This window comes from Artemia franciscana, chromosome 19, assembly GCF_032884065.1.
Source record: "Artemia franciscana chromosome 19, ASM3288406v1, whole genome shotgun sequence".
In the NCBI taxonomy this organism is placed as follows: Eukaryota; Metazoa; Arthropoda; class Branchiopoda; order Anostraca; family Artemiidae; genus Artemia; species Artemia franciscana.
The window spans coordinates 28314702-28331643 of record NC_088881.1 but is presented as its reverse complement, the minus strand read 5'-3'; the positions used below and the strand labels follow the sequence as shown (position 1 = coordinate 28331643).

At 33.7% G+C, this 16942-nt stretch overlaps 1 protein-coding gene across 1 annotated transcript in view; it reads right to left on the bottom strand.

Moving 5' to 3' along the window:
- LOC136039518 (nuclear factor NF-kappa-B p105 subunit-like) overlaps positions 1–16942 on the bottom strand; it is a 152139-nt gene that overhangs the window by 29901 nt on the left and 105296 nt on the right. The window contains exons 11-12 of the mRNA XM_065723316.1: positions 8960–9149; positions 6891–7165 (exon numbers count right to left, since the gene is read on the bottom strand). Of these exons, the coding sequence (XP_065579388.1) occupies positions 6891–7165; positions 8960–9149 (465 nt within the window). The remainder of the gene's footprint in view (positions 1–6890; positions 7166–8959; positions 9150–16942) is intronic.

Genomic DNA, 16942 nt, shown 5'->3' with positions numbered 1-16942 from the left:
TAAACACGCCGAAACAAAGATGTTAGAAAATAGTAATTATTCCTATTTAAAAATCCTTATAATTATTTTAAACTACAGGCTACAGCCAACGCCTACGGGCTATTGCCAAAATATTAATTGCTTTAATTGCTGTAGGCTCTGTCATCCTAAGCCTTCCCTTACCCATAGTGCCAACTATAGTTCGCCATCTTCTGATGTCCTTGTTTGTTTTGCTGATGACACCACACTTGGCACTTCGGGAAATTGCGAATCTGAGCTTCGATTAAATTTGGAAAATTTGTTTTAGAGAATAATTTTATGGCTTGATGCTAATTATCTGACCCTAAATTTTTCCTAGTCCAGTTTTTTGATATTTTCGCATGTTTCTCAGATTTATCCTCAGTTATCAGAAATTCAACAGCCACATGGGATAATTCATAGATCTAAAGATCGACATGTTCGTTTTTTGGCATTCTTGCTGATGAAAACTTATCTTTCAAACGTCACATTGATTTGATCAAAATGAAGATTTGCAGGAGCCTAGGCATTTTAAGGAAAATTAAACATATTTTCCCTGGATCAATTTTGAAAATCCTTTTTCACTGCTTGATCCAATATTAAGTTTCTTACTGTCCAATAGTATGGATGTCAACCTTTCCTTCATTGTTAAAACTACTTCCTAAGGTTTACAATAAAGCTAGATACCTCATTAAGGAAACTAATCGTTCAAGAGTAATCCCATTACTAGATCTTGAGTCACTTTATATTCTTTCGTGTACCTATGAGTATTCTCAATGAAATTGGAAGTGAGGCTTTGGACCTAGATATGACCGTAAACCCCTCTAAGTCCATGATAATGCCGATTTGTTTCCTCAAATCCTCGCCCTGTTTTCTTAATCCTATCCCTCCTGAAATTTATGCATCCTCGGTTAAATTACTTGGAGTCACAATTTCTTCAAATTTAAAGTGGGATATCCACGTTAAAGATATCATCCATAAAGCTAATGCGTCTATCGCCCTCCTTAAGCTCCTAAATAAATATAGCGTCCCCCCTTCCCACTCCTTAAGGTTGTACACGTCTTTTGTCCGTCCGCATCTTGAATATGCTTGTCCAGTTTGGCACCCTGGCATCTCCCGTGAAGAATCAGACAAAATTGAGTCAATCCAAAAAAGAGCCTTGCGAATAATTTTTAAAGAAGGCAAGGTGCCTTACTCTCTGCTCCTAAAAAAAGCTAGTTTGGAAACCCTTGAGCGTAGGAGGTCGTCGTTGTGCCTCTGTTTTTCAAAAAATGCAATAACGAACCCTCGGACGGCAAGTATTTTCCCCAAACGTCACTCACCATCCAGATTACGACAGCCTCGAGCTGTTTCTGAGCCTATCCCAGTTTTGTCTCCCATTCGCTGCGTTACTTCCAGATATGAAAAAACCTTTGTCCCCTTCATCACAGAAAAAATAAATAAAATAGCCAACTGGTTTCTCCTCCCCCCCCCCTTCTTTTTTTTGTGAGGTGCTTTAGGTCGTTAAACTAATTTGCTTGCCTCCCGCTGTTTTGGTTTAGTTTCCCTTTTAATTCATATGTGTTTTTCGTGTGTTTTATGCTTCGTTCTTTTTTTTGTGAGTTTTTGGACTTTTTTTTAGTGTCCCTTTTAATTTGTAGATATATATGTTTATTTCTTGTTCATTTCTGTGTTATTATACTTTTTTGTCCCCTTTCCTTTTTTTTCTGACTTATATATTTTTTTATTTATTTTTTTGACTCATAATTTGATTATTTATTATTATTAGCTTTGTGTTTTTTGCTTTGTTTGTTTTATTAGTCGACTCCGAAGTCCGAATTCGGCCCTTTGAGGGATTGTGATAGTGATTTTTTTGAAATAAATATCTTATCTTATCTCTTATCAAAATAATTATAACCTTTGCAATACCAAAAATCATGTTCAAATTCCTTTTACTCCGTGTGTAAGGTCAGATTTTAATCCTTTAATTGCGAGTCATATTGTGTGGAATAAGTTGCCCGAATCAGCTCGAAGGTGCCACTCATTCGGTTTGTTCAAAAAATTGTTAAAAATTCTTTGGCTTCTTAGAAGTTATTTTATCTTCTTTTTTTTATTTTTTTCGTATATATATAGATATATATATACATACATATATTATTATTATTGTTTTTTCATTTGAGTCTATCTAATCTAATTATCTACTTAATTAGTTTAGTCTATTCAATCTATTAGTCTATTTAGTTTTGTTTTCTATAGTTTTTATTTTATTTATGTTTTCTTTTCTTCTCCTTTTTGCTCTTCTCTCTGTGAGTAAGTAATATTTTAATTTTTTTCTGAGTAAGTGACTCGTTTATATTCCCCCTTCTTTACAGGCCAAAGAGCCTTTTGGGGAATAGTAAAATGTAAAATTGTATGTGTATTTCATGATGAATAAAATCTTATCTTATCTTATATTAATTATCTTTTAAACTACGGACTTAGCGAACATTCAGGATTGGATATCATAAAGGTCTTTTGTTCTATTATACCAATCAACTTTCAACTACGGGCTACATCCATCATATTAAAATGGGCTACAGCCAACGTATAGGATTTCACATCTTAAAGGTCTTTCCGAAGTGACTCGTTTATATTCCCCCTTCTTTACAGGCCAAAGAGCCTTTTGGGGAATAGTAAAATGTAAAATTGTATGTGTATTTCATGATGAATAAGATCTTATTTTATCTTTTATTAATCATCTTTTAAACTACGGGCTTAGCGAACATTCAGGATTGGATATCATAAAGGTCTTTTGTTCTATTATATCAATCAACTTTCAACTACGGGCTACATCCACCATATTAAAATGGGCTACAGCCAACGTATAGGATTTCACATCTTAAAGGTCTTTCCGAAGTTGATTTCCTTAAAAATATTTTAAGTCCTTTGAAGTTCCAAATAGATATTTCAAAGCACGAGCCTGAAATGTCCAAATCTTATTTAATATAGCGTTTGAATTTCATTCTGTTAAATGAAAAAACTGAAGAATTGACTTTAATGTATACTAGAAGCAAAAAATGTACATCTGTACATCTGTATCGCGGGCACGGTTACCACCGAGGTTGATTTCTAAAGTGCTACGATTGCCGAAATTTGCGTGCTACAGAGCGATTTTCGATGCTATAGTCACAAAATCGACTGTGATAGTGATAAAATAGTGCTAAATTAGCACTTTTGGGCTACTTCAGCACCATTTTAGTGACCCTGAGCACGTATTACAGTGCTACACATGATATTAATATAATAGTGCTAAATTAGCACTTTTGGGCTACTTCAGCACCATTTTAGTGACCCTGAGCACGTATTACAGTGCTACACATGATATTAATATAATAGTGCTAAATTAGCACTTTTGGGCTACTTCAGCACCATTTTAGTGACCCTGAGCACGTATTACAGTGCTGCACATGATATTAATATAATAGTGCTAAATTAGCACTTTTGGGCTACTTCAGCACCATTTTAGTGACCCTGAGCACGTATTACACTGCTACACATGATATTAATATAATAGTGCTAAATTAGCACTTTTGGGCTACTTCAGCACCATTTTAGTGACCCTGAGCACGTATTACAGTGCTACACATGATATTAATATAATAGTGCTAAATTAGCACTTTTGGGCTACTTCAGCACCATTTTAGTGACCCTGAGCACGTATTACAGTACTGCACATGATATTAATATAATAGTGCTAAATTAGCACTTTTGGGCTACTTCAGCACCATTTTGGTGACCCTGAGCACGTATTACAGTGCTACACATGATATTAATATAATAGTGCTAAATTAGCACTTTTGGGCTACTTCAGCACCATTTTAGTGACCCTGAGCACGTATTACAGTGCTACACGATATTAATATAATAGTGCTAAATTAGCACTTTTGGGCTACTTCAGCACCATTTTAGTGACCCTGAGCACGTATTACAGTACTGCACATGATATTAATATAATAGTGCTAAATTAGCACTTTTGGGCTACTTCAGCACCATTTTGGTGACCCTGAGCACGTATTACAGTGCTACACATGATATTAATATAATAGTGCTAAAATAGCGCTTTCGTGCTATATGTGGCAACTCTGACCACAAGTCCCTTAAAACAAGGTAGTAAGATATTCGCACACAGGGGGAATGGAAAATGGGTAACCGATCGGTCCGAAGAAACCTCCCCACAAAAACATCTTAACTTTCGTAAATACCGACGAAGACAACACTGCCTTTCCATGTAAAACAAACCACAACTTAGAAACAATAGGGAAATTTTCTCAAGACAATAGAATTCAATTCAGTGATTATTAAGGCCCTATGTCCAAGGGCCGTCTGCAGCACAACACCAGCAACAACAAAATATAGATATAAAACTTACATTAAAATATGAGCTTTAAAACTAAAAGTGTTTTTAAATAAACTTTTAAAACAGCCCTAGCATCCTTACTTCAACGAAGTACAACCAGGACTGATATATAAAATGATGTGAGATAATAAAATCCATTCAAACGAAATAAAACAAAATAAATAAATGCAAACTTTAAAAAACAAAACTTGCTTGTCTGGCAGCTAGCCTTAAAGACCTTTTTGTAACGGGTTCACTACTATTGTCTTTTCGCTTAGTGAAATATTTTGTCAGATGATTTTCTATTAAATTTAAGTATAACGAATTTAATGAATATTCCTCCAAGTCCCTATTTAAAGAAATATTATTATTTATTTTGAGTCTAAATTCGACTGATTCCGGAACCACCTGTTTTATTCCAAACTCATTACTAATGGAAGAAGATTTTTCAAAAAGTATTGTGCGGCTGGGGTTATAAAATATATGGCTAGCTAAAGCAGAATCAATGAGGTATTAGAATTATTAGAAGGTAAGACTTTATCTATGTCTTCTTTATGCTGGTGTAGCCATTTTCCTAGATTCTGATGAGTTCCGCCAATATAGTGATTGCCACAGATACATGGTATTAGATAAACTTTTCTTTAGCAAGTCACGGGGGTTTTACTTTTACCAGAGTTTAAGAAATTTGTGATTTTAAAATTATAAGTGAAAACTATAAATAGATACGGTTAATTGTATTATTGACAAAAGGAATGGGTTATCTGTTAACGAAAAGATAATAATAATTATTCTTAATTCATAATAATTCATTAAATTTTTATAATCGAATTTAAATAAAAATGATCAATCAAATGTTTTACTAAACCAGTAGATAATAGCTGTGAACCCGTTACAAAAAGGCCTTTAAGTCTAGCTGCCAGACAAGCAAGATTAGCTTTAAAGCCTTGTATTCAATTATTTTATTCTATTTCGTTATAATGAATTTTATCATCTCACATAATTTTTTTTATTAGTCCTGGTTGAACTTCGTTGAAGTAAGGATGATAGTGCTGTTATAAGAGTTTTTAAAGCATTTTTAGTTTTAAAGTTCCCATTATATATATATATATATATATATATATATATATATATATATATATATATATATATATATATATATATATATACATATATATATACATATATATATATATATATATATATATATATATATATATATATATATATATATATATATATATATATATATATATATATATATATATATATGTATATATATATGAAAACGGCCCCTGAACATAAGGACGAAATAATCACTGAATTGAATTCCTCTGCCATGAGAAAATTTCCCTATTGTTTCTAAGTTTTGTTTGTATTTTAACTTTCCCTTGACAACCCTAAGTTCCCTTGTCTTCAAGACCCTGCCCCCCCAGGACTAAGTTTATGAGTACACAAGCGAATACTAAATAATTAGTTATCAATTCTTCAACTGGTCTGAGTTTTCCAAAATATTGTTATTAAAATGCTTGCTAATATAATGTACTGTATTTGTGTTTACATGTAAAAATGGCTATAACAGATAATACTTGTACTGGTAAGTCCACTTCTTTTCTAAGTGTAGCCACATATGTTAATGAGGTTAATTCCCATAGTAAAAGTTTGATGAATATAATTTATGTCAATAATTTGGTGGCACCTAGGTAGCGATTTTCTCTGGTTATCAGATAGACAAATTTATGGAATTCGTTATATGGGATATTAAAAATAGATGTGATTAGTTGAACTTCAGAGGTTGTTTAAAAATCGGTCGTCTACAAAATATGATTTTATTGATTAAAATAAAGGAATATTCAACTGACAGAATAAAATGGGGTACTTATCTGTTATAGCAACCCCACTCAAGAAGTGAAGTTAGGGTAATCCTAATGAAATATATCGGAATACAATGAACATATAATACTTAAAAAACAAATTTGGGCAATGTATTTGCACAGTAGGGGGCGTGAAAAACGTGTTGGGTATAATTGTTCTGCATATTATGAAGTAAGAATAGTTTTCTAACTTCACACTGTCTAAATACTTTACCAACAACCCGCCACCTCCTAATGTGCAAATATATAGCCCCAATCATATATTTCCCATCTATTCTGTCAGATGTCTTTGTCCTCTCTCACGCTACCAAAAATGGTATTAAAATGGTTCTCTCACCTAAAATGGTACTTTCAAGCACAAAAAATGGTATTAAATTGCCACTACTAGTAGATATTGTCAACGAATTTTAATTTTTATGGATGTTAATTAAGAAATTATTTGAGTGTCAAGCGTAAAGTTAATTGTAGCAGGGTACATAATGTTAAAGTTATGCTTCGATTTTTTTTACCTCTTCTGAGGCTAATCTTTTTTTTCGATTTGTTTGATTATCCCACCTCTATATCATGTCCTTGCGTTTGAAAAGGATATTGTAATGTTGATTTTTTCGTTAATAATTAATATTAAATATGTAAAAAATAAAAAATTAAAAGGTTAGTAAATAGAATACCTTAAATGTTGTTTCTTCATCGGATTTTTTTCCGTCATCAATCTTCAGATTTTCCATCCCCCGGCTAATAGTCGGATATATTGGGTCTAAAAGTTCGTTATATCGTATATTATTTCCATCGATAAAGTAAGGCATCCGATATTCGTCCAGCAAGTTGCTCAAGTTGGAGTCAGAAAAAAGCCCATCTTGATGAAAATTAGACTTTTGAAGCTTTGAATTATTTGCGGGTGTACATGAACTGCTTTTTAAAGCATCTTGGGTAGTGTTTGACTGGCCTGAAAGTTTATTTGAAATTAGAACTCATTTAACCAGGGAGCTAGTAAATAAGACAATATAAAAGTCCCTCCCAAAACGTCCTAACCTGAAAACCATGTTCATAAGCACGTATTGATTTTCTACAGCCTCTTGGGTACTTTTCAACCAACCTAAAAGTCTTATCTGAAATTAAACTCATTTTATAATCAAACCAGGGAGCTATTAAATCAGGTAATAAAAAAAAACACTTAGGCCTTAACGTAAAAAAAGCAGATTCTTGAGTATTTTTTTACTCACCTGGCATTTTATCTGAAACTGAATTTCAAATTACCATCAATCTGGGAGCTATTAAACAGGGTGATAAAAAAAAAATAATAGGCCTTGATCTGAAAAAATACGGTAATCACGGATTTATTTTACAACGTCTTGGATACTTTTGACTGCGTTGAAATTTTCATCAGAGGTTAAATCTCATTTTACCATGAATCAGGGGTACATTATCTGAGCAATATAAAAATCACTAGTATCAACTATGAGCCTCAAAAATTACCTTATTTTTCACCACTGACTTAGTCTTACAACCTCTTGGGTAGTTTTCAACTGACCTGAAAGTTAAATCATTTTTTTCCAGGCTAAATTCACTCTTCGCCATTAAAAGGTTAACAATTAATCAACAGAAATCAACAAAATAAAAAACCAACAAATCGAAAGAACGAAACAAAAAAAAATTCAAACCAACAAAATCAGCAAAATTTTGTATGTGACCTACGGCAACATCTAGCCCCGTTAGACAGGGGTTTAGGGGAATTTGCAGGGATACTACTAGTATATTCTAAATCAGTGTTAAAAGGTCCATCAAGTTATATTTCCATCGTTTAGCTAGCCAACGATTTAAAATTCATAAAACTACAAAATTTATCATCATATAAGTAGAAAAATAAGTCACTATGTAAATTTATTTTAAAAGTATTTGACAATCCTTCATTTCTCATTTAATCTTTGTTTAATTGTTCTTTTTAATTACAATTTACACAACAACATACTACTTTACATACTACTTTACATACTTTACATACTTTACTTTACATACTTCGCATACTTTACTTTACATACTTTACATACTAAATCCTCAGCTGACAACGGAACTCATAAAGTTGATGTAAGATAACAAAATTTTACTCTTGTCGGAACTTCGACAACGAAACCAAAATTTAAAAAAAAGAATAAAAAGAGAAACAAAAGATTGGGAAAGAAAAAGCAGAGATCTTTCTCAGAAGAAATCAATCCAAGTGAGTCCTAGAAAAGCTATACTAGAAATTTGAATTATAGTCTATAAGAAAACAGGATGCAAACAGGCACATACACAACGTCGGACAACGCACAAAAGGCACAAGGCACAACGTTGTAGGCAAACAAACGACAGTTAAAACATTCCTGATAAGTAGTGGCAGTATCCGCTTGTGAATATATGCTCTTTGGCTGAAGCTCTCTCATTTTCTTCTTTTTTAACATTAAGCCCCTATTTTTACGAGTAGAAAAAAATTTGCATCTTATTTTTTCTGAATTTCAATATAAATTGAATAGAATCTGAAACTATAATTTTTTTCAATATAATAATTTATACAATAATTTTTTATACATATATTTTTTTTAAATTATAATTTATAAGATTTTGATCTTTTATTTCTGTTTAAATCAATAAGGATTAAACTTTATATAATAAAGGCGGCAAGGCCTGTAGAATTTCTTTCCTGTCATTGTTGCAATATCTGTTGTGAAATAACTGAACTATAACAGAGACAACAATTGTTTACCTTGCATAGTTAATAGATAATCATCAATTTCGGAAGACAATGAAGGCTCAACTGGAGCAGGTTTTGATATCGCGGGAATGTTCTTCTCAATTTTAGGGATCTTCATCATAGAAACCTGAGCTCTGGGTGGAACAGATGATTTGGGCTCTGAATAAGCTATAGGGATACCACCGAAAACTCGCGGATTTAACTGTAAAACATAACTGCTTAGATATAAATAGAAATAATCAAATTAAATTACAATTTCTTGAAAAAAAATCTATTGTTGATTCGCTAAGACAACTGTACCTTCAAAAGTAGGCTGTACCTTTTTAAGCTGGTTGGTGTCATATGTCTGGCAACTTCAAGCTTAGTGTTGGTTTTTCACCAAATTTTTTTTTCTGTAATTTTTTAAGAGTCTTAGGGTTGTATACGTTTCCACTAGACTAACCCCAAAAATCACATTTCATTTTCACTGTTCTTTGTACATTTTAAAGATATTTTGTCAAAAAATCTGTCGGCAAATGGAACAGCCAACCAGTCAAGGATATTCTGCCCTACTCCATTTTCCTATAGTTTCGTCATTTTTGTAATCGAAGAACATTTGTGCCTCCTTGGAAAAGGTAACAACAGTCATTGCCGATCAACTTCTGGTTGACTTTTGTCTTATAGCTAATTGCTTCTTTCTTGAAAAGCATAACTTCAACTTAGCTGTTATATATATTCGGCTTCAGTCTGTTTAATATTACATTTTCCTCAATTATCACATTTAAAATATTCTAGCGGCGTCCTTACAGAGAAAAAAAAAGGTAAAACACCACTTCAGGAACCTCTTTATGCTAAGCACCAGAATTAATTCTTACTCTCAACTTGTAGGATTGCCATTAACAGCACTCATACGTCCATACTTCCTACTTTGCTTTCCTTTCTTTTTATGAACTAGCAGGAAGGGTTGCATCAGAGCTTTGGGAGTTCTTTGACTAGTCAGCCTGCATTCACCTCTGTTCAGTCCAAACCTTCCATTTAATCCTCAGATGATAGCACAGGGACTCCCAAAGCGGTCAGATCAATTAAATGATAATTGCTTTAGACAGATTTTCGGTATTATTCGAGCAGTTAGGCTAAAATATCTTTAGGGACTGACATTTCCTGAACTTAAGTTAGAAAATTCTGCTCCGAGTAATAGAAAAAATTAAATTCACGCTTCATGATGATGCAAGTCTCATTAAAACTGAATATCTCTATATCAGGCCCAAATTGAAAGAAATTAAATGGTTTTTCTAAGATATCTGGGAAATTCGCTGTCGGCTTTTAGTATTCTTTCGTTTATCTAAAGGTGTTATCTAATTTCTACAAATTATATGAAGGCCACCAACATAATTCTAAATAGTTTGGCCCCACAAACTAAAAACATTTATAATGGACGAGGTAGGGCAATTCTTCTTAGCATCGATGGGCCTTAAGAACAAAAGAAGACTCATTAAGAAACTAATAGGTCACAGAAGGAGCTCCAACTGATTTAACAGGTGATCGTCCTACAGCAATGACCCTAATTTCTGATGATCAACAGAGAGGTGGTGTGCCACAAGCTACTCTTTTGGCTAATTTTCTTTCTTTTTGGTGAAGATATTGGCATAGGAATATGAATATTGGTGGTAATATATGGACGGTCTCTCCTTGCTCAAGAAGTGCTATAGAGAAGGTATGGTCAACCCAAGTGATTTTGTGGCTATTTTGAAAATCCATCATAACTCTCTTGGCCACACGTAAAATCATATATCCCTGAATTACATTTAGAACCACTAAGAAATTATTTGAAGTGAAAAAAAATGAAAAAAAAAAAGTGAAAAAATGAAATATAAATAGTTACTACTATTGTGTTTGCTTGTATATAAATAGAGAGAATACTAAAATGGTGATACTGAGTCAACAGTGTAAAGAAAATGATAACACTTAAGAGGAAAAATATAGTTTACAAACATGTATATGAAATATAAAAAGTGAAATCATTGAAAAATATTTATTTCACTACTGCGGTATTCGTTTCACTACTCTTCAACTTAACTTTTACAAATCGATCTCCATTTGGATATTTGCACAGTGCAATTGCCATTGCTGCTTAGCCCCCATTATGTTGGAGTGTTTTTTTTTAACTCAAACTGGATAATTTGAGATAACTATCCTCTCCCTCCCTCCCTCCCTCCCTCTCTCTCTCTCTTTCTTTCTTTCTGTCTCACTTTCTTTCTTTCTCACTTTCTTTCTTTCTCTCTTTCTTTCTTTCTCTCTTTCTTTCTTTCTCTCTTTCTTTTTTCTTTCTTTCTTTCTTTCTCTCCTTCTCTCTTTGTCACTTTCTCACTTCCGTCTTTATTTTTCTATTACTGAAATGATTTTTGTGCTATTTTACGATTAAAAAAAAAATTGACAAATACTATCTACTATGCAGCCCTGGTCCTTCAAATAGTAGACTGTCGCTCACAATGAGAGGACAGAAAGGCAAACAAAGTAAATGTTCGATTTATTCTCTTTTAAGAGCCACAGAGCCGTGCTCCATTTTCAGAGCAATAGGTGTAGAAAATTTTACGACAAAAGATAATCAATACGGAAATTTAGGAAAAACAACAGCATCATTAACCTAAGTTTAGATACATTATGCAAAGACCCAGTTAAATGTAACTTTAAAAAAAAAGACTACCCTGCTAAGGAAGAGAACCATGGGAGGCAATTTCCATACTTTAAATTATAGGTCATATTGTCATGTCCAAATATAGAGAACACATTCCCTGAATGTGTTTGAATATCGAAATGTTCAAAACAGATGGATGCTAAAACATATACCATAAACGGCATACTCAAATGTTTATTTATTATATGGTTACATAATCAGCTTTACAAGACATACTAAGGTGTTTTCAGGTTTAGATACTTATCAATAGTTCGTTGAACACTATCTTTTGTTTAAATTCTTACTAAATTTTTCCGTAACATATTTTTTTTTCGTTTTCTTTTTATTCCCTCGCATTCTTAAGCTTTTTCTGAATTTTTCATAATTTTTCGTGTTTGAAATAGAAAATTTCTTGAATGTAGGGTTTTCGAAGCTGGGGAGTGACCTGTGTTATGTTAAAATGCAGTTAAATTTTACCTATTAAATTACCTAAAATTGCCTAAAATTGCAGTTAAAAATTACGAGGCAATCATACAGTTCGTGGTAACGAACTGTAGTAAGGAGCGACCGGCTCAATAGTAAACGAAACTCTAAAAAACAGAATTTTGATGCTAAAATATACATCAAAAGAATCGGATTTTCATGCTAATTTTAAATATATAAGTTTCATCAACTTCAGTATTTGTCATCAAAAGTTATGAGCCTGAGAAAATTTGCTTTATTTTGGAAAATAGGGGGAAACACCCCGTAAAAGTTGTAGAATCTTAACGAAAATCACACCGTCGCATTCGGCGTATCAGAGAACCCTATAGCAAAAATTTCAATTCCTATCTACAAAAATGTGGAATTTCGTATTTTTTGCCAGAAGACAAATCACGGGTGGGTGTTTATTTGTTTGTTTGTTGTTTTTTTTTTTTTTTTCCCCAGGGGTCATCGTATCGACCAAGTGGTCCTAGAATGTCGCAAGAGGGCTCATTCTAATGAAAATGAAAAGTTCTAGTGCCCTTTTTAAGTGACCAAAAAAATTGGAGGGCACCTAGACCCCCTCCCACGCTCATTTTTTCTCCAAAGTCAACGGATCAAAATTTTGAGATAGCCATTTTGTTCCGCACAGTCGAAAACCATCATTCGCATAGTCGAATGACTTACTCCCCCACAGTCCCTGGGGGAGGGGCTGCAAGTTAAAAGCTTTGACCAGTGTTTACATATAATAATCGTTATTGGGAAGTGTAGAGACGTTTTCGGGGGGATTTTTTTTGGTTTTGGGGGTGGGGCTGAGGGGAGGGGGCTATGTGGGTAAATCTTTCCTTGGAGAAATATGTCATGGGGGAAGAAAAATTCAATGAAAAGGGCGCAGGGTTTTCTAAAACTATTATAAAAGATAATGAAAAAATAAACATGAAAAAGTTTTTTCAATTAAGGAGAAAGTAAGGAGTAGCATTGAAGCTTAAAACGAACAGAGATTATTACGCATATGAGGGGCTCTAAATATACTTTAGCATAAATAGCGAGGTATTTAGGAGGAGATAAATACCTGGCTTTTTATGCTAAAGTATTTTTAGTAATTTCAACTATTTACTCTACGGCCTTTCTGATTCAGGGGTCATTCTTAAAGAATTGAAACAAAATTTACGATTTAGTGTAAAGAGCGAGGCATTAACGAGGATACAAACCCCCTTATATACATAATAAAAATATAAGAATATAAAAGTTTGTTACGTAAGTTAATTCTTAAGTTACGTATATTTTTTACTAATAGAAACGTTAGTTAAAAATTAAAAGTTATAGTTGCCTTTTTATGTAACCGAAGAATTGGAGGGCAACTAGGCCTCCTTCCCCACCCCTTATTTCTCAAAATCGTCTGATCAAAACTAAAAGAAAGCCATTTATCCAAAAAAAGAATTAATATGCAAATGTCATTTTAATAATCTGTTAATCTGATTCAATACAAAAAAATTCAATAAGATTGGACAAGTCCTATGGTGGAGAGCCAAAATCAAACATGCATTAATTCAAAGACGTTCAGAAATTAAATGAAAAAAACTAGTTTTTTTAACTGTAAGTAAGGAGCGACATTAAAACTTAAAACGAACAGAAATACTCCGTATATGAAATGGGTTGTCCCCTCTTCAACGCCTCGCTCTTTACGCTAAAGCTTTTAATTGTTTTAAAAAGTAGAATTGTGGCAAAGAGTCAAAGTTTAGCGTAAAGAGCGAGGCGTTGAAGAGGGGACAACCCATTTCATATATGGAGTAATTTCTGTTCGTTTTAAGTTTTAATGTCGCTCCTTACTTACAGTTAAAAAAAACTAGCTTTTTTTTCATTTAATAAGAGGTAAATTCTCTCCAAATGTCTGTATATAGCGCTAGGTGACCACAAAAGATTTCTGATCTCGCAGTTTTTACAGTTATTGCTCACCAGGAGCTGGTTCTGAAGATTATCTTTCTCTATCAGTTTTATTCTTTTTCATGCCCCAATTGAAGTCAAACTAATAATTTTTCGGGACAGGTCCCCTCTTGTGCACTTCCCCAAACGAATAAAAACAAACATATCGAGTCCATTTTTGAAGAGGAGGGGAGTGGTGTTTAATACTTTTTTCTGTGCGTAAGATTAGTGTCATCCAACTACAAACACTAATCAACTGGAGGGAAGGTAATTAATGTTAAAATTGCAGTTAAAAATTACCTAAAAAGAAAAAAGGCAACAAGAGGTAAATTCACACTTTAAATTGTTGAAGTTTTGGCACTGAGGACGGCTAAGCGGAGCGCTTGGCTTATTTTCTTTGGCTTCTTGGCTAATTTATATTAAATTTGCCTTATTTTCTGATTTTCACGGATTTCTGGGTTTCCAGGTTTTAAGTTTTCCCTTTTATGGGGTTTGTCTGGGAAGTTTCCCAGGTTCCACTGGCTGGCAATACTTAATCGGTTGTTTATTCTATGCTTTTTTGTTGTTGTTTTTTTCTCTGGCGTAGATAAGTTTCTTAATCCTTTCAAGAGAACATTTTTTCTTTAAAGATTTAAATTTGCTTCTAAATCAGTAAATAGTGTGTACCATAACAATTTGGCAGCTAGTATAAAGTTGATAAAATATTACTATTTTGTCGTTCATCTAGAGGCATTGACAGATTGCTTACTCCGACAAAGGCTATTTTTCCCTACGTGCAATGAAGAACCCCCCCCCCCTACGAATACCGTCAGGGAATATTAACCCACTAGACTATGGGAATTGTTTACTTGCACAACGTAATTTTTTTTGAAGTTTAGGGTTATAAAAAGCCGAAACTAGTTATTTAGAATCATCAGAAACCGAAGGAATTTTTACGCTAGACATCTTTAGCAGATTCAAAATATTTTGATTTATAACTGGGCATTATTGCAAATGTAAATTTGAAAGGACACATTATTGATTCTCATTTTTCTTGCAGTTGCCGAGGATAGGATTTTTAAATCTCTCCCAGTAATCTTAATCTATTTGAATTTGTGATTTACTTTTTGGCAAGTTTATTTAGCATTTATCTAGAAATCAAACTGAAATAAACTGACTCAAGATTTTCCCCTAGAATTTTATATTTCTCCTTTGTGTTTAGCTAGAAATCAAACAATATAAAAGTTCCTGGTAACGAACTGTAGTAAGGAGCGACCCGGCTCAATAGTAAACGAAACTCTAAAAAACGGAATTAAATATAAAAATTTATAAGTTTCAATATTTAAGGAATAATAATAAGTTTCAATATTTCAAGGAATTTAAATGTATAAGTTTCATCAAATTTAGTCTTTGTCATCAAAAGTTACGAGCCTGAGAAAATTTACCTTATTTTGGAAAATAAGGGGGAACACCCCCTAAAAGTTATAGAATTCAGCATATCAGAGAACCCTATAGCAAAAATTCCAGCCTCCTATCTACAAAAATGTGGAATTTCGTATTTTTTGATAGAAGACAGATCACGGGTGCGTGTTCATTTGTTTATTTGTTGTTTTTTCCCCAGGGGCCATCGTATCGACCAAGTGGTCCTAGAATGTCGCAAGAGGGCTAATTTTAACTACTACTACTACTAATAACTCACTGCAGCACCAAACCGCCTGAGGCCAACACAGCTACGCACGCTCCTCCTCCAACCTAATCTATTTAAAGCCTCCCTCTTTACACCCTCCCAGGAAGTTCCCATTTCCTTTAAATCCTTATTTATGACATCCTCCCAACCCAGACAAGGACGACCTGCTTTCCGTGTAGCCCCAGACGGTTGGCCAAAAAGGACAATCTTCGGTAATCTGTCATCCTTCATCCGTAGAACGTGGCCTAGCCATCTCAACCTTTCTTTCATTATAGCCCCAGAAAGCGGGATTGAACCACACTTTTCGTACAACCTACTGTTTGAAATACGGTCAGTCAGCCGGGTACCCAGAACAATCCGTAGGCAATTTCTCTGGAAAACATCTAGTAAATTTTCATCTGCTTTTCGGAGTGTCCATGCTTCAGAGCCATATTTGACCACTGTCATCACTGTAGCTTCCAATATTCTAATCTTGGTTTGTAGGCTTATCTTTCTATTCTTCCAAACTTTTTTTAACTGTGAAAAAACACCCTGAGCTTTAGCTATTCTACTTTTAACATCTTCACTGCTCCCACCATCTTTACTAATAATACTACCAAGGTAACTGAAGCTCCCAACCTGATCAATCTTTTCGTTACCTAAGGTCACCTGTTCATCTTCACTTATTCCTAACCTTAGTGACTTAGTCTTCTTAACATTAATTTTCAAGCCTATTTTAGCACCCTGAACTCGTAAAACCTCTAAAAATTCATTCATTTTGCTCACACTTTCATCTAATATGCTTAAATCATCAGCATAATCTAAGTCCAGGAGCGTTCTTCCTCCCCATTTGATTCCATGGTCTCCAATTGCCTTTCCTGTGCTCCTTAAGACGAAGTCCATCAAAATGATCCATATAAAGGGGGATAGAACACAACCCTGCTTAACTCCTGATTTAATACAAAACCAGTTGCTAACCTCATTTCCTACCTTAACCGCAACAGTATTTGAAAAGTTCTAGTTTTTTTTTTTTAGTGACCAAAAACATTGGAGGACACCTAGGCCCCCTCCCGAACTCATTTTTTTTCAAAGTCAACGGATCAAAATTTTGAGATAGCCATTTTGTTCCGCATAGTCGAAAACCATAATAACTATGTCTTTGGGGATGACTTACTCCCCCACAGTCCCTGGGGGAGAGGCTGCAAGTTACAAACTTTGACCAGTTACATACATTACATACAGTAATGGTTATTGGGAAGTGTACAGACGTTTTCAGGGGGATTTTTGGTTTGGCGGTGGGGTTGAGGGGAGG